Below are 18960 nucleotides of genomic sequence, written 5' to 3' on the forward strand. Positions count from 1 at the left end.
ACTAGTGTAGCCTGGTCAGGTCGTCAGCGCTGCGGAGTAACACATACCTGCGTGAATCGCCATAGACATAAAATTAGAGAAGTAGCTCCGGTTGGAATGTTCTTCCGCGGGATGTGTGCAGTTCTGTTTATTAACTGCTAGAGCGTCAAAAGTTACATAGTGCTGCTTTAAGTGTTGCCTAACTATTATTACAAAAAGTACTGTTACAGTGCCAAAAAGCCTAGAGATCCTCAAAATAGGCTTAATTTTCCGTCTTTTTAAAATGTGAAATATATGACCCGAACATGCCCTTGATGGATTTATTGATTCCCTATGACTGGGCTGATGAGGACGTACCCCAGTGAGCTGGCCTCCAGGCACCGGTGATCCCTGAGTTAAGTGGCATGTCTTGTGGGATGATCCAGAATGAGGTGAATCATTCAGGTTCTCAGTCTTAATCTGTACATGAAACAACGGCTTTGTTAGACAACACAAACCTGGTGAACATTTCAAGATGTGGAGCTGTTCGCTGTTGTGTTTTGGTCCTCAGGCATGTGTGTGTTTGTGTGTGCACGCATGCGCTCTTTGTGTGTACTCAGAGACCAGTAAGGCTGCTGGACTCGTTCTGCAGGAGAGGGCCTTTAACAAACATTTCTTCCCTTCCCGCAGGCACAGTATGCAAATGCCCTCACAAGCCTGAAGCTAGTTCCTGTGCACGAAACTTTTTGCTGTCCTCAACACTAGATCATATGACAGGCCGATCTGATGAACTAATGAAGCTTATTCATAATGGCTCAAATGTCTCACGTACTGTAACACTAGAAAACTTTTGTCATCTTTCGAGCTGTTTACCCTTGAACTCTCGAGTTTCTCTTCATAAGAGGAGCAATGAGCCGCTCTGAATACCAAACCGGTAGATGATGAATATTAAGTAAAACATCGTTTGTACTCACTTGTCTGGTGAAGCCATTTTGTTCAATGTCTGTAAAATGAAAAGATAATCACACTTAGCATCAAAACTGAGAGTTATGCATTAACATTCAAGCTGCCTCCCACCGGATCCAGTTAATTTTACAAAACATTTTAGTTTTCATTTAAACTTTATCATGATTTCTTTCAAGGGTATTTCATCATTAGACCTATAATGGACCATACCATGAAAACAAACTCCCAAATGTTCCATTAAACTGAGCGAGGAGGGTTAGTCGGGGGTTCAAAGGTTGTCAATATCAGGTAATCTCTCTTCATTTGAAATTCAAATCTATCTATATGAGGCCGTGGTTAGAATGGCACTCACTCACTCACTCCACAATATGGAAATCTCCCCTTCTCCTGAGCCAAACTTCCAGTATGGAAATCATCAGATCATGCAAATGAGTTTCCATGGCAACCTTTAGAGGCCTTCACATTTGAATACTTACAGACCTCCAGGTGCATCTCTTAACCTCTCTCTCTCTCTCTCTTTCAGACACACACACAATTTTCAATTATACTATAATATGATTATAAAACCTGCTGTATCCTATTTTCTGTATTGTAATGACATCATATCCTTTTAAAATCACTGACTTTAAAGTCAGAATGGTTAGAGTTATCCAATCACGTGTGTTTGCACTTAAATTATGATACTTTTAAAATCATTTTTCAAAGTTGTAAAAAAAAAAAAAGATTACAGGACATGTTTAACTCAATCTGTTACTTGCCTTTTCTTTGTAATTAACTGTAAAATTTACATGCAATTTCTAAATGAAAATTGTTTTATGCCAATTTTTTTCCCCTGTGTCTTTGCATCTCCAAAATAATAAAATGTCATTAAAACTAAAACTAAAAACCTTGATTTAGACATAAATATACTTTGGTAGTTTTCATGCAGGTTTTATGTTACATGACTATTTGTAAACATGAACAACATTTTTCGTTCAATCCAAATATTTGTAGTTATCACATGACTTGATGGGACATCTGATAGGTCTAATCATAACCCTAATCCATACTCAAACATTTCACACCATAGAGGTGATGGAACATAAATGAAATATATATATATATATATATTTAACATTCGGTAACAATACTCTGCTCTCTCTGAATTGGCATTTCTCTCAGGTTCCTCATTTGAAGAAGATGGTTCCGTACAGAAGCCATTGTAACCAGACCATGATTCAGTACTGCCTGAGGCTATGAGTGCTTCACTGCAAACAAACCGCCACATACATCCTGGTAGACTTCTCATCCATCAGCCTGCACTCATCACGCACCTAAACACCTGATGAAGGAACTCTGTATTCAACTGAGCTTAAGCTGCAAGAAGAACTCGTTTTTAAAAGCACAAATATATAGGGAGGCAAATAAAATGTAAAAAGAATATTCAGAAATAGAAATCCACATAAAAATGACTTGGTTGGCACAAAGCCCCTTGCACAGACCAGTGTGTCCCATCAACACAAAGAGTTAAACTTTTGGTCATAACCACAAACGGTTATTGTGAAGAAGCCCAGTGGCAGTTCTTGAAATTATGATCCTCATTTCAAAGGAACGTAAAACTGAATCACAAACACTGTTAATAAAAGACTCAATAACTGGAAAATAGACAATTTGAGACCATTTCTGCACAGCTACCTGATGAAAAAGTCACCTTTGGATCTAAAAGCTGTGAAATTGTTTTATATATTTAAGAATATAATCACATAATATTTGTAATGTACCATTGAATATTTTTCACATTTACATTTGTTTATTATTATTTTGATGTTTTTCAATATTTTAAATTTCACTTATTACAGTCCGTTTCAAGACACACAGTTGGTGCTATTTTACAGCATTAAAAAGCGTAAACAGAAAACTATAATTAGCATATAAATGATGTGTGATGTTTTCATGTTATTTACATTCAAATGCTATCATACATTAGTTAAGAGGTCATTTTACCATTTCAAGGCAATTGACAATATTCCATAGAGTGAAAAGTCTCCTTACCAGCTTGTTCATGCTGAGATTCTGTCTGTTCAACAGCCTCTGTGCTCATCTTAATATCTGTAATGATAAATACAGCTGATTTACCTATAGGATCACAACTTTATGCAGACACTGGGGCAATTCATGTCATGGCCCAGCCAGTAAAATGATCTTGAGGTTTATTCTAATCTGTCCAGCTTTCAAATGGTCTCCTTTATGTAAAGGGCTTGTTGTAATATTCATAAGAGCAAGGGAATCCACATTCACCATTCACCACAATCACTCTGTCTCTCCACCCTAATCTCTTCTAGTCAAAAACATTTAAATATGTCAATATAGAGAGCTGTGATGCAAAACAATATGATTCCACAAAACGGTCACTGCTTGAGAAGAAAGCAGGTATCTGGGAAACAAAGCTGTTTGGATAAAAACCTTGAGAAGTTTTTCACTTACCTTATAGCAGGAAAGCTCCACGGATCCAGGCTCTGTAGATTATATCCCTGCGTCTGTGGTGCTTTTCTCAGGTCTTCTATGACAAACTGAGTAAACTTTTCTCAAAAAGGTTCAGAGAAACACATTTAGCAAAGTGGGTTAATAGAAGAGCATTCACATCTTCAGTATCCCACACCAGCTGATAGACACGTCATTTGCATAAGGCCCTCGTGTGTCCTATCCAGCCTCTGACTTTTTGCATAAAACAACAATAGGCACACAGCAAACTTCGAAAAGCTTGAGAATAAGAGCATGCGTGCAACCCTGCCTGTGTCTATCTATGTACACTGGCAAACTTTAAGTGTGCTTTGTCTTTGATTGAACATGGCATAACTCTATTTATTCAAATACATCACTATGCATAAAGGTTGGAATTATGATTGTTCTTTTTACTAGTGTATATGAGAGAACAGATTTGACTTCAGTTACATTTTATATAAATTCCCAAAGCGATGTTTTTAAACTTATGTCAAATGTAATTGTTCCAAAGATATATCTCAGAGGTCTGCCTCATTATTCTGGCATTAAAAGGGTTACAGGTCATTCATTGCACAACAGAGACCAAGAGATTGTTCCTCAGCCAGAGTTCTGTGGAAATGTGAAAATAGATTTGAAAGCAAAACTGCCAATTAAAAGTGTCTCTTGGGGTTTTTACAACCAAGATCAGTGTGAGATTATGCACTTAATTCGATTAAGTTAGTATGCTCATTATTGACGTGTTGCAGTTATTAAACTGTTACTGTATCCAAAGAGAGTTTGTTTATCCCCACACTATTCCAATGAATTAGACCACCAGGTTTCTCATGACTACAGGATGTGCAGTGCAGGGGTGTAGTGTTATTATATTGTTTAGTACAGCACTGTTCGAAAGTCTTGATTTCTGCAAATTCAGTTCTTTCGAATAGTTAAATGGGAGTTTGCGTCATTCCAGGTTTGATTTTAAATTACGGTAAACATTTATGGAGATGTAATAATAATAAATTATTATTTTTAATTCTGTTATATTAATTTGTGAATGTGAAATGTAGGCTATTCCTATTAAGTTGACGCCACCATAATTTATAATAATATCCATGTCACAGTTGTTCCATGTGTCATTTTACTGCATTTCGGAGATTTAATTACTATGGAAGCCCGTTTCCGCCACTGAATAAAAAATAATTGTAACTTTTTTTTTAAAAGGTAATTGCGACTTTTTATCTCACAATTCTTTTTTTTTTCTCATAATTGCGTGATATAGCCTAAACTCGCAATTGCAAGACATAAAGTTGCAATTCTGAGAAATAAAGTCGGAACTGCGAGATATAAACTCACAATTATGACTTTTTTCTCAGAATTGCGAGTTTATATCTCGCAATTATAATTTATACCCCCCCCCCCATCCTCAAAATTGGACTTTACCTCGCAATTGCGTGTTATAAAATCAGAATTGTGAGTTTATATAACGCAATTCTGAGAAAAAAGTCATAACTGTGAGTTTATCTCGCAATTCTGACTTTATAACTCGCAATTGTGAGTTTATATCAAGCAATTCTGTGAAAAAAAGAATTGTGAGATAAAAAGTTGCAATAACCTTTGTTTTATTTTTTTATTCAGTGGCGGAAACAGGCTTCCATACATTACAGCTAAACGTTTATCCTAAAGTAAAAAACTGTTAACAGTGCCAGGATTAACATCGGTTAGCTAATGCAGTTAGTGTGCACAGCTGCGTTTGGTTTATTGTCGCGGATGGAAGAGCGTGTTTGTGCAGATATACACTCTGTCAGGTTAAGTTCCACCTCTAGGCTACATTACATACATTCACGAATTAGCCACGTTACGTTGATAAGTTATAACTTTACCTTCTAAAGATGAGTTTTACTGTCACACCATCCAGAGTGAACATAAATGAAGACTTTACACCAGAGGGCAGCATTCAGTCTCTCAGGAGATGAGACACAGCATAATGCTCGTAATGTTGACAATTTGCATATGTGATTTGTACGTAGATTATGGTTAAACAAAATAAACAATAGTGTACTTTGAGTACATCATGTTTTTTTTGTTTTAAAAGGCTTACCTGAAATCAAATGCCTCGAACATTTTGATGTAAGGCGACTTTACAGGTATACAGTAAGATTGTAGGATCGCCCGCATCATAACAAAAGAGGCAAAAAAAAAAAGCACGACATAAATAGCCAGTGTACAGATGAAGTACAAGTATGCACTCTTGCATAAGCAATACTATATTACACACATTTCAAATGTACATTTACAGATATTTTAGTGTTTTTAGTGTATATCTCAGTTTAGTTCAGTGTTTTCACTATACAGTTGAAATAAAAAATTAACCAGATACTTGTTAAAATAGTAGGTAGGCCTACTAAAGCATTTTAAAATGCTGTATTTCAAATAATTATAATGGAAGTAGGCTACTCTAGAATTTGAAAATGTGAAAGAATGTGAAAGTGTTTTTCCTGTTAAATATTTGTGTACCAGTTATCCTTAGGCCTATTAAACACGCAAAATAAATAGAAGAAAAAGAGAGTGTATGTATGAGAGCGATATTGACCACAAAAATAATATAAACAAGTTTGACCCAGTGACCTTCTGAAGACCTTGGTCAAGCAAGACACCCAGAGGGTCTCCAAAAAGTGAACGGGTGTCAAGTGTCCCACACAGACCTATGAATACTGATCGATGATGACACACCTGACTCAAACTGGACAGGATGCAGTCTGACCTTCCCTGCAAGTGCACAGTTTAAAGATACGAATACACAATACAATGGTTTGAACACAGGATAAGCTGCTGCTAGTAAAAGAGTTTTGTGTCTAGACTGTTGAAGAAAAAAAGGCATATGGGTTCTGAAATTAGTACCAAGGTGATTGCAGATAACTATAATAAAATAACTATAACATTTATACATGCAATAAATGTAAAACTAAATATTGAGGTCTCTTGTTCTCAAGATTTAGTACAGTTTTGTGAAAAATTATACTGCATGAAGAACCACATTAACCCATTACAAATGCTTTATCTTGTAAATACAAAAAGTCTAAAAAATATAAATTAGAAAAACTAGCAAATCATTTTAGGACAATGACACAAGAAAGCAGCAAGTAAGAGAATAGAATAGTGGGCCGTGTCTTTAGAAAGCCTCGCCTGACCGAAGCTCACACACCCATGTTAGATATCACAAACCAAAGCAAAAGACTCTTCATAAGACAGCTGCAATTGAAATGTAAATTAGAATTAGTCAAGGCTATAGAGAGCAACTTAGTTGAGAATAAGAAAATTAGCATCTACTGAATAAATTTGCAATAAATTGAAAACACAATATGTCCAGAGACACAGTCTTAGCTGCCACTTAGGCCTTTTGTTACAGCTTTACATTCCTAGCTTTATAAACAGAGAGCAGAAGTGTGAATTATCTAAATGTTTATGATGATGCTGAAAAGTCAAAGATATTATGTTGCAGCAGTTAAAATCTTGCAGATTATTGCATGGCAATACTTTGCTTTTCAACACAGTTTTTCACTTCACAAGATGTTAACTGATGGACTGGAGTGGTGTGGATTACTTGTAGATTATTGTGATGTTTTTATCAGCTGTTTGGACTCTCATTCTGACGGCACCCATTCACTGCAGAGGATCCATTGGTCAACAAGTGATGTAATGCTACATTTCTGCTTCATGCTACATCTACATCTTGGATGGCCTGAGGGTGAGTACATTTTCATTTTTTCTGAAATATTCCTTTAATGTGAAGGCAACATGGTAAAAGCAAGTAAAAGAGCATGAATAAGGTTTAACATAAAAAACGATCAAACAGCTTAGAAACCTTTTAAAACACAAAGGAAATTACAAAGATACCCACATTCTGACATCATACTGTAAATACTGGACAATGGGATTTGAATATTTATCAAAATACTCTCCTTTATACTAATTATATCATCAACATTGTAAATGTTATGGATAGCTAAGAATTTAACATTCAAAAATTTTAACAAGTAAAAACTAAACAGAATGAAAACAAGAGCTACAATACAGCTGCCCTAAGCAGAACTAAATATACAACTTATAATAATAGCACAATTTCCTGCCCTGAGGTACCATTGTAGTGATGTTCAAAAGTAAAAAAAGTCAAATGGCTTGACAATCCATATCAAAATATCCATTCTTTCACTCCCATTAAAGTCAGAGAAAGTTCCCTGTTGAGACAAAAACACTGAAGTGCACAAGTCATTTCTAGATAATCTCATTATCAAAACGGTTCCTTTCAGTAAAAGTTTTGCTTTGCTGTAGAGTACCTTACACAAATGTTTTCCACAAAAAAAAAAAAAAAAAAACATTTTGAGGAAAAGCAAATTTCCTTTGTGAGGTCCTGCTAAGTGTCCTCATCCCAAAGGCACAGCTGTTTATGAGGTGTGTAGAAGTCAAAGCGGTAGCTTTTGCTGCAGCTCTTAATGCCACACTTGTAAGGGTTCGGCCCCTGGCCCCGGCAGTACTTCAGCTGACAGGGGAACCACTCCAGGTTTAACCTGTAACGGCAGGCGCAGGGCTGCCACGGGTCTGTACTGGAGCTGCAGCTCTGCAAGCCAGTCACATTCAGACTCTGAGGAAAGACCTCAAATATTGAGCCTTCCACCCCTGTCAAAGAGAAAAGCACTCGGTTGAAAAGGCCCAGCATGCAATCATGGTCATTTTCCAAAAATAAAAATAAAATTTTGACAGAAAAGTAGAGTGGCATGACATTTACAGGTTATTAGTCATTTTTTGCACTCACATTCAACCCTAACACTAAAACAGTAATATTGTCAAATATTATTACAATTTAAAATAAGTGTTTTCTATTTGAATATCTTTTCAAATGTAATTTATTCTTTTAGTGGCAAAGTTGAATTTTCAGCATCATTACTCCAGTCTTCAGTGTCACATGATCCTTCAGAAATCATTCTAATCTGCTGATTTGGTGCTCAAGAAATATTTCTTATTATTACCAATGTTGAAAATGGTTTAATATCAATATTGTTGAAAACAATGCTTAATATTTTTGTGGAAACTGTGACATTTTTCCCCAGGACTCTTCGATTAATAGAAAATTCCAAAGAACAGCATTTATTTCAAATAGAAATAACACATTTTGATCAATTTAATGCATCCTTAAAATTTAATGCAACATAAAATTATTAATTTCTTAAAAAACATCTTAGTGACCACAAATTTTTGAAGGGTAGTCTATCTATCTGTCTGTCTATCTATCTATTCAGTTATTTTGCTGGTGACTTAAAAGTTTTAAATCATGTAAAATTTCACTATTCTCTATGATTGGTCTGTTACACATACATGGATACAAGAAAATAATGCATGAAAATGAACTGTCAGCATTCTTATTGAGTTTGATTGCTACATTGATGGTTCTTGTTCTTGTTACTTCTGCTATGTTCAGATGTGCAGTCTCTTGATAACATAAGAACGACAGCACTTGGAATGTGCATGAGCATAAACGACAGTATAAACACTAGCTGAATGCAGCGACAAAGTCACTTGCAGCCTTGACGGGACTGCATTAATGACCCTCTTGTCTAACCTTTGTCCAGCCAGTATTTGACATCTTGTTGTCGTGTGTACACCAGCTCTCGTGCATCCCTGCAGACATTATGAATATGAGTACTGATGTGCCAGGAATGACTCATGTTGAGAACGGCGTTCATAGTGAACTCTTCCACACCACGTCTCTCCTCCGCACTCCGCACCACATGAGGGTTTTTCTGTTGGGTTCAAATAAGAAACATCAGAACGTCTCAGGGCATAAAGTTAATGCTTAGAAATGAAGACACATAACACAAAAAATACTAGTACAATACACCAACAGTGGTTCAATAATTCTCACCTTGCTGATTATTAATATATAATACATGTGTAAGTCTTTGTGGTTATACTTTGGACTTTTTAACACTTATTCCTGTGCTATGCCTTGTCCCTATGCTGACATTGTTAAGTGTTATTGAAAACATTTTAACAAACTTATTTCCAACAAGATATGATTCATAAGACATTTAGGGAAAAAATAAGTTATTTTTGTCCATTCATCAAAAGTAAATGGAATAAAGAAAGAAATGTATACTATACAGGTTTGGAATGACATGAGGGTGAGTAAAAGACACTTTTTTTTTTTTTTGGGTGGACTATCACTTTAAGCCACGACCACCAGCATGAAAGTTAGCCTAAGCTGGTGTTTTCAGCAGGGTGCCACAGATGGTGTTGTAAAATTCTTTAAATTTTGACCTGTCTGAGTCGAGCCATGGCCTCACTGGGGATGAGCTCTCCATGATCCAAATGCGAGATGAAGCAGAGGGCCTGATACTGAGATTGGCCCTTCTCTGGCTCCCCAAGCACCAGTGCACGAAAAATCTTCACATGCTATTAGAAGGAAAAAAAATAAATAAATAATGCTTAGACACACAGTCATACAACCTACATTTCATCCATGAATTAGGGGATTGTATTACCAGGATATTTTCCCGATGAAATTACAGGACATGCAAATTAGAAGAACAAGCTTACATATACAGACATGTATTATTTTCCAATAAAAATATTTAATCCTTAAACAATAGGCATTTACTTGGAATTTGTAGAGAGGCTAAGCTGCATAAGATAAGAATATTTACAAATCTATTTTTTAAGTATAAACCTCAACAAATGTTGTTAGATGTAATAAAGAAAAATACAGCGAAACAAAAGCTTTTTTTTTTTTTTTTGGTAAATATGAGCACAACAGGCTGTCGAAAATTTCTTCACTGTTTATTCACTTGGTCTTTTATTGAAAATATTCACAAAAACATTTACAAACATCTTTTCTCTAGAATACTGTATATATGTGCCACAATTCTTGGCAACCGTTCATGCAATACTTTGTGCAACCTCCCTCTGCCAAGACAACAGCTTCACCTACATCACCTATATTTCACAAATATAAAATATTTATTTAATTTACTTCACTTCACTTGTATTTTTCCCATAATTTGACTTCAATCAAAGGTTAGAGTCTATTGAATATTTTAATAAAAGACTAATATAGATATATAAATGTACCAATATAGATATATTATAATATAATAGAGTAAAATTATAAATGTTATAGCCTGTTCTAATCCTATTTAACAAGGGTTCTAATATTATTAGAGGGTGCTGTATAAAAAGAAGAAAAAAAATAGCATTTAAGAATAACATCCAGCTTTAAGCAAAACGGATTTACCTTAGAAGCAATTTGCATAAGATATTAGAACTTATTTTAATAGAATGTATATTGAAAATAAATATATTTCTTCTTGTTCTGCTGGAATTTTTCTAATTTTACTGTATTTTGCAGTATGTAAGTTCCAAAAATTACTTGTTCTAATTTTTTTAAAGTCTTTATTTTGTGAACACTAAAATAAAACAGAGGCCCCAGCTCTTCAGAGCACATGCAACTCAAGTGTAACCTCTTACCACGCTCTGAGCATCAGCTGATCCACTAACTTACCCAGAGCAAAGCAGGCTAACTGCTCCCATATGCACATATAACCAAGAATACAGCCTCTCTTTCATGACAACAATGCTGCTTTTCTTTGCCTCCGTCCTAGCGGTAACTGCACTTCAGCATTCACACTGAATATGACTGGAGTTGTGTGAACGTCAGCAAGAGAACAGGCACTTTTTCCTTAAAAAAAAAACCTAGAAGAATATACTTTGTTTTGGAAAGGTCTGGTAGATTTTGTTACACAGAGTGATGTGAAATCACAGTAAAGTTGGCATTGCTTCACTAAAAGCTAATGGCTTCTTGAATGTAAAGAGGAATGTGTGTTTGATGGTCAAACATGTTGTGAGGCCATCAAAATGACACTCTATGAGTCTATATAGAGTGAGAGGAAGTACTTAATAGACTCAGTGTTTTCAGGACAACAGGGGGCCTGATAGATGAGATTAGTCACAACTGCTGCTCTTAAAGGAATATTCTAATTTTACTGTACATTTCTGCCATATGTACATCAATTTGACAGTCACCACTGACAAGCTACTACTAAATATATTGTAGAAAATTAATTTTCTGTAAAGTTGCTTTGCAACGATTTGTATTGTGAAAAGCGCTATACAAATAAACTTGAATTGAATTGAATTCTGGGTTCAGTATAGTTACGCTCAATCGGCAGCATTTGTGTCAGCATTGAATAAACCAACAAATAAATCTGAATTGTCGCAACACGAAAATGTTAGCATTAGATATTTTCAAACAAACATCACGTTAACTGATAAATCAAGCGTAGCGTTAGTTCTGGCAGGTCACGTTAGTCAAGCTTGCATCAGCTGACCTTTAGCTGATCCCCATCTACCTATGGGAATACGACACCTATCTAAGCATTCATATATAAGGTCCCTCAGTATTATCAGCAGTTTTCGCATTGCTCAATAGCTAATTACCCTCCTCCATCCCCAACTCCTCCTCTGTCAGTCGGGATTCAGCCTTCTGATTCTCCTTGAATCAGACTAATTCTAAAATGTGTACATAAAATGATTAAACTTTAACAATATCTGCAATACATTTATGTTAGTTCTGTTCACCCTGGGGGGGGTTATTGCAGCTCTCCCTGCTCTCATCCATGCTAGGCTGCATGGATGCGCAGGGAGTTCTTGCCCAGAACAGAACCATACCGCCAATCCAAACTGTATGCTAATTGTCAATCATCTTTGACGATAGTGGTCCTGACAGAACTAACTGTTAACTGATGACTAATTTTAAAACATTAAGTAATTTAATGTTTAAAAATTGGCCCCATTCACTTCCATTGTAAGTGCCTCACTGTAACCCAGTGTTGCCAAGTCTGTGGTTTTCCCACGGAATTGAGCTACTGTTATACTGTTGATTATTTTCTTTGTCCGCGGGTTGAAGCAAACCTCCCTGCACCCCCGAAATGTGATTTCGACTGAAGGGAGACCCCACCGAAAAATGATTTTAAAAATGTTTTTACACTATGCCAACAATAACTTGTACTGAACCCAGAACCTTCTTTTAAATTCATCCAAATCATGTGCTTTAATGTTCCAAGGTAATTAGTGTAAAAAGAGTCTATGATATTCCCTGGCCTGTGTTTCTTTGGCTGCACTACACATTGCATGATGTTTCCCATACAGTCCACAGCATGACTTTGGCTGCAAGACTATTTGGCAACTTGCAGCTTGATTTCATCCAACTTTCCAAGGATGAAAATTAATCAGACTAAAAAGTGATCCTGCAATTGTCTATTGGGAAAAAATGCTTTGTTTCAGTGCGCTGACAGTATCGTAACTGTTTTTATGGCCAAAATCTTCTGATCTTCAGATAGTAATTTACATCAACACAAACAAATCTGTTAGATAGATGCTTTAAAGGGTTAGTTCACCCAAACATTTAAAATAGCCCATAAATTACTCACCCTGAAGTCATCCTAGGTGTATATGACTTTCTTCTTTCAGACGAATCCAGTCGGAGTTATATTAAAAATTGTCTTTGATCTTTCAAGCTCTATCGTTGTACTCAGCGGGTGTTGCAGTGCTTCGGTTCAAATGACGTGAAATAAAAAGCACCCTTCCACAAAAAAAAGTGTCTCACACGGCTCCGGGGGGTGAACAAAGGCCTCCTGTAGCGAATCAATGCGTTTTTTAAGAAAAATATCCATATTCAAAACGTAATAATCACTTGAATCTAGCTTGCGCTCACTGTTTTAAACGGAAGCAGTTCCGGGGGAATGACGTATGAGGTCAGCTTTGTGCATGCGCGGCTCAGAAGTGACGCACGCGGAGAGATCGAAACAAAACAGGTGAACTAACCCTTTAATATTAATCTAACAATGCCACTTTAAAGTTCTCTCAAATCTTTAAAATAACTCACAAAAAGCTGGTAAATACATGTGTGTATGTGATTCATAAAACAAGACCTGATGACAAGCTGTAAAGATGGAAAAGCATTTTTGAAGCTCTCTGTTCTTTAACCAAATCAAAACAAATGATGTAAGTAGTGCCATCAAGTGGATTATCACCATTTGAAAAAGTACCATGGTGCAGTGATGGCATCAGATGGTAATACCATGGTACACTGATGTACATACAGCACCATTATAGCAAATGATGCTATGATAATGGTAGGCTAATCATTTACCATCATACACGCACACAAAAAATCAATCAATCAATAAAAAATTTATAAAAATAAAAGTATCATTGTACATCCATGTTTTTGAAATATATTATGTATTTTGAAATACTTTGGTACTTTTCAGAAAAATGCTACATAGGCCTACATCAGATAGTAATAGCTCTGAGATACTGAAATTCATATACCACAGTATTTACTTTCTCCGCGATTCTTGTAAGAATACCAACAGTGCTACATGTCCAACAAACATAAACACTTAACTCTTGCACTCTCAACTTCATGTTTTGTTGCCACACAGTAATATATAGGTAAAGCAGGGCTGCACTGGGATTCAAAAGTGCACGTCTCTGATTATTTTCAGTTCATACGTGGTTGAATAGCTCCATTTAGTTGGATTTATACTCACGCGCTTGAAATCAGACAGGAATGTGACGAGAGTCCCGTCTGTCTGCCTGAACTCCACAGTTATAATGTCCTTCTCACTATCCGCCTCTAATAGCTCCTCCGTTATTTGACCATCGTTGAGACGAACGAGCACCGTCAACCGTGAGCAAACACTTACCGATAAAAGCAGCGCAAACGCGACGAACGCTGTCTGGACTGAAGCCGGTAAAGTCGCTCTCGCGTTCATTACAAAAGACGCCAAGGATGTAAACTCATTTAACACAACAATGGGACATATCGTAGGAGTTAATTACTTAAAACAGGCAACAAAACGGTGGAGAGCGAATGTAAACGACTTTTTAGAAAGGTAGTTAACGTTCGATGACAAAATAATATAGTTCGTGAACTTGCAGCTCGATCATGATCGCAGAAATTGAATTTTCATCTAATGTTTGCTCGTGAGTCAGAAAACACTGGCTTAATTATACACGACCAGTTTCTTCTTAAAAGCCTTCTCTTCATACAGTTTTTTCCCCTGTTCGTTTAACGTTAACTCGTAAGGCTCCTGTATTCCCGTCACTTCCTCTGAACTTCAGTAAGTTGGCTAAAGGCGCCTCGGGCTCCCACTGCATGGGGCCACTTCTTAAAGACACAGGCTCAGATTTCAGACGGTTAAAACTACTTACTCTATTTACTGTAGGGATGAGGATCGTAAAAATACAAGTTATTTTTGTTTCAATATGTTAGACATCGTTTTTATAGATATAACTGAATGAATGAATTAAGCATATAGCATTTATAAGTATTTATATTAATTAATTAATTAATTATAACCCTCTGTGGGACATGGACATTGGCTTAAATTTTAATAAAAACATTTTTGAATTATTGTTTTTCCTGACCCTTAATAAATTTCATTATTATTATTATTATTTTAATTGATTTATTTCATAATAATAATAATTGTTGTTGTCGTCTTATATTTATTCAAATAACTTTTTATTTTCCATTATCTTTTAAAATCAACATTAAAAAATACATCACATTCACAGACCTATCAACAATAAGACACTTTTCATTTCTGTACACCACGTGCTATTTGAGATTTGAGTAAAGCATCTGTGCAAGGTAACAAACATTGTAAAAATGTCCCCCAAAATGTTGACTCTTAAGTCACACCTAAAAATATATGAATATCATTGCACTACATTAGACAAAAATCAAACCAAGTAGTATTATTTAAAACAAACAAACAAACAAATCTCCAGTACACTGTTCATGCAAAACAATTCTCAAGAAGTTTGTTACCGGTTTCGAATGACAAAGAATTGTTGTATTGTTCAAAATTATGACTAAAGTATTTGACAGTTTTCAAACAAAAGGGCTGTCACCCAAAAATGATAATTCTTACATAATTTACTCACCCTGTTCCAAAACTTGTATAATTTTCTTTCTTCTGCAGAACACACCACAAGATATTTGAAAAATGTTTGTAGTTAAATTTGAACTCTAACCAAAAAAGTGTGTTGCCAGTGTTTACGGTTGAACCTCTTCAGACCCTGCATCCATTGAAATGGACATCACATGATTTTTTGTTTAAACCCATAAAATTTGATGTTTCATAATATGAGCAATGCCTGGTCCCTGATTGGTCCCTGATCACCCAATCACAATGAAGATATGACTCCTAACTTAATCTGATTGAGCTACAGGCATCACAAAAGAGAGACATGACTAACCAACTAGACAAGAAGAGGAGGAAGTCCTCATTTGACCTTTTATATGCAGATTTATGTTTATGGTAGCCTCATCACCTTGCACCTATTATAAAATTAAGACTGTCAAATGATAATATTCAAAGTTATTTTGAAGATCTTTCAGAGTTGCAGATCACAGGATTTAAAAAAAAAAAAAGAATGTCCATCACAATGGACATCAGGTCTTGAAAGATATCAGCAGCACCTCATGAATTAGTATAGTATGTAACCACAGTGTAAGTACACATAGTATCTACAGCTGTAATGTTTGTGTAACTACACACATGTAACAACCCACTGAATGGTATGTGTAAATACAAATGTGTAACAGGACATTGGTAACAACAATTACTCTTATACATATTGTTGTTACAAAATGTAGTTATATATGTCCTGTCACACATTTGTACTTACACAAACCATTCGGAGGGTTGTTACATGTGTGTAGTTACAGAAATATTACAGCTCTAGATACTATGTACCAATGTGTACTTACACTGTGGTTACATACTATGTACACATCTAGTTACTATGTAAGTACACAAGTATTAGGGCCACTTAATATAAAGTGGGACCAAACAATCAGCAAGTGCACATAAACACATTCACATACACACAAAGACATTTATACATATACTCAGATTCACCCACTTCAACCAACAAAAATGATCAAATAGGTTTTTTTGAGACTTCATATCATCTTACATTTTTTTCAAATTTTTACTGCATTGTTCATTCTTATAGTATGTGTTCTTTGTTCATTCTTATAGTATGTAGTCCGAACACTATAGTTCAACTATAGTGCACAAGCTCTACTTATTATGTATGATTAAAATATGGGGATTTTTATTTTTCTTCTGTCCTGGTGTCCATTAGAGTGGACATGAAAAAAAATCTAATTAAAAAATTATTTGGCACAAATCTTGTTTTTTAGACTTATTTCTATATTGGAGAAGAGCAAATATATAAGTGATCTACTTATTATGTATGATTAAAATATGGGGATTTTTATTTTTCTTCTGTGCTGGTGTCCATTAGAGTGGACATGAAAAAAAATCTAATTAAAAAATTATTTGGCACAAATCTTGTTTTTTAGACTTATTTCTATATTGGAGAAGAGCAAATATATAAGTGGATAAAAAAAAAAATTGTTCTGTGAAAAAAATTCAGGTCTGATTAAACAGGCCTGAGCCTCGTGTCAGATTTGGGGGGCAGTGGCAGGTGACCCTCTCTTCTAACCTTCTGGACTTTAACCTTTTATCTTCTTAAGACTTTTGTAGGCTCACATTAAACATACATTGGTATGCAGTGCAGTACACTAGAATAACGTGTAATAGGACAGCTGCACACCATATTATTATTAATCTGTTGCAAAACAGGTTAAAATAAGACTTGAGAAAAAAATGTATAATGTCATCATATCACAGATAAAATAATGCCCATGTATTTAAAGCTTAGGTAACAAAAAATTTATAATGTCATCATATCACAGATAAAATAATGCCCATGTATTTAAAGCTTAGGTAACACTTTATTTTACAGTAATGTTACACGTTACCCGTATTTAAAATAGTAATAACAGTAAATTATGCGCAACTAACCTTATAAAACTGTAATTAATTAACATTACTCTATACACCTTAAAATAAAGTGTAACTAAAGTTTCTCTGCAGTTTTGCAGAAAGCCAGCATACCTCTCTAAATGTATGACATAACATCATGAAAGTTTAATCTGTGAAAAACATGGCCTGTCTTGTAAATTGCTCCCACTGAGCCACTTCTGACCTGTGACCCCAGCAGACTGACTGCGAGGTTTATGGAGATCTTTACCCTCCTTCACTCCAACCTCATGAATTCATTTGTCACCAGACTCTCCGGAGTCATTTTAAATGAGCAGAGCCCTTAACTGCTGCTAGGGGATTCAGACAAGTGGTCTGAAACTAATGGCATGAATCACTAACTAAAGAATGTAGTTCTTAGAAGGTTATCCACTAGAAATGCTGTCTATTCTTAAAATAGATGTTCCAATATTATATTTTCACAATAGCTCTTGCATAAACAAAGGAATGCAATATAAATACTGTAATATATTTGACTCTAAAGGTTAAATTGCGTAAGGATGATTTTCATAAATAGATTGGAGAATGTTGTCAAACTAATTTTATAGAGCTTGTCAAATGTTGCCATGTTTGTTAAAAATATATTGTAATTTAATACAATTAATTCGAATTTCTGTTGGCTAATAATGGCTAAATTGTCTGTATGCTACCTTTTCCATTTAGTTTGAAAAATATCACGTTAAACACATATAGGTTGTGTTAGTTTTTTTTTTTTTACTACTATAGTATTTCATATTTTTTTAAAAGTTTATTCCTGTCAAATCAGTGTCCATAAACAACAAGTTCCCAGTCGAAATGTTTGATAGATTTTTGTAGCCAAGAACGTTCATGGCTCCAAATATGACCTATTAGGTAATGCAAATATAATATTTACTACTGTATATCCCTGAACTGTTATTTTGCACATTACATCAGAAAATGAATGAATGAAGAAAAGAAAATGAATAAAAAAAGAAACTGACCTAATGTCAGACGGATGAAGAAAGAAAATTAGTTATTTTTCATTGCAGTCCAGTCCAACAGTATATTTATGTCTTAATTGATGTTTGGATTAGATATTTCTGGTGATTTTCTAATTTACAATTTCTTCCCCCAAATAAGAGAATGGTGTGATCTCACAAACTTTAACACGTCTTACATATTTACATCTTTCTTGTATGTTATTCAAGGTAAACATCATCATGAATACAGTATGTGAGAAAAGTGTTTCATTGTCTCCTCTGCTGGCCAATAACAAAACATGTAAGTATTAAAGCCATAATCCTGTAAATGACAGCTGTGTAATAACTGTCACATCCAGATGCAGTGAGGACAGAGAGCAACAGACGTGTCACTTGCACCTGCAGCCCTCGAAAACACCTGTACCTTTAAACAGGTTTCTCAGACACATCCCCTTACCAAATGCCTTTCTTGAAATATGCCTCAAATTTTTTTTTTCAGGGATTAATTTCCTTTTAAAGATGCTCATGTAGAAATTAATATAACTTTCTTTTTAGCTTCCTCAGGTAAAAGCTGTGAATTTGTACATTCCTATCAAAAATATAAACACAACACCAATTTTGACACGTTTCAAGATGAATGTATATTTTATTGATTTTTGTACATTTGTAAGGTT

The 18960-nt window shown here is 35.1% G+C and overlaps 2 protein-coding genes across 3 annotated transcripts in view; both read right to left on the bottom strand.

Moving 5' to 3' along the window:
- LOC107664296 (POU domain, class 2, transcription factor 3-like) overlaps positions 1-5333 on the bottom strand; it is a 12641-nt gene extending 7308 nt beyond the window's left edge. Inside the window, exons 1-5 of one of the 2 annotated variants that reach the window (XM_016454817.1) lie at positions 5268-5333; positions 3388-3482; positions 2956-3012; positions 933-961; positions 337-438 (exon numbers count right to left, since the gene is read on the bottom strand). In XM_016454817.1, the coding sequence (XP_016310303.1) occupies positions 337-438; positions 933-961; positions 2956-3004 (180 nt within the window). In that variant the 5' untranslated portion in view covers positions 3005-3012; positions 3388-3482; positions 5268-5333. Of the gene's footprint in view, positions 1-336; positions 439-932; positions 962-2955; positions 3082-3387; positions 3483-5267 lie in introns of those variants that run through there. The other variant, XM_016454818.1, reaches the window with a different exon arrangement.
- Positions 5334-7211: 1878 nt separating this feature from the next.
- LOC107664291 (out at first protein homolog) lies at positions 7212-14568 on the bottom strand. Its single transcript, XM_016454813.1, has 4 exons — positions 13992-14568; positions 9700-9834; positions 9002-9182; positions 7212-8061 (listed from the first exon to the last, which is right to left on the bottom strand). The coding sequence occupies exons 1-4, from the start codon at positions 14214-14216 to the stop codon at positions 7799-7801; spliced, it is 804 nt and encodes a 267-aa protein (XP_016310299.1). The 5' UTR covers positions 14217-14568; the 3' UTR covers positions 7212-7798.
- Between the last annotated feature and the right edge of the window lie 4392 nt (positions 14569-18960).

The sequence above is a fragment of the Sinocyclocheilus anshuiensis genome, unplaced genomic scaffold (genome assembly GCF_001515605.1).
Source record: "Sinocyclocheilus anshuiensis isolate Anshui unplaced genomic scaffold, SAMN03320099.WGS_v1.1 scaffold339, whole genome shotgun sequence".
In the NCBI taxonomy this organism is placed as follows: Eukaryota; Metazoa; Chordata; class Actinopteri; order Cypriniformes; family Cyprinidae; genus Sinocyclocheilus; species Sinocyclocheilus anshuiensis.

Coding starts and splice junctions, on each gene's coding strand:
- LOC107664291 (XM_016454813.1), bottom strand. CDS start 14,216: ATGAACGCGAGAGCGACTTTACCGGCTTCAGTCCAGACAGCGTTCGTC. Junction 9,835..13,991: donor TCCTGTCTGATTTCAAGCGC/GTGAGTATAAAT, acceptor TCCTTCTAATAG/CATGTGAAGATTTTTCGTGC. Junction 9,183..9,699: donor CCATGGCTCGACTCAGACAG/GTCAAAATTTAA, acceptor TGAACCCAACAG/AAAAACCCTCATGTGGTGCG.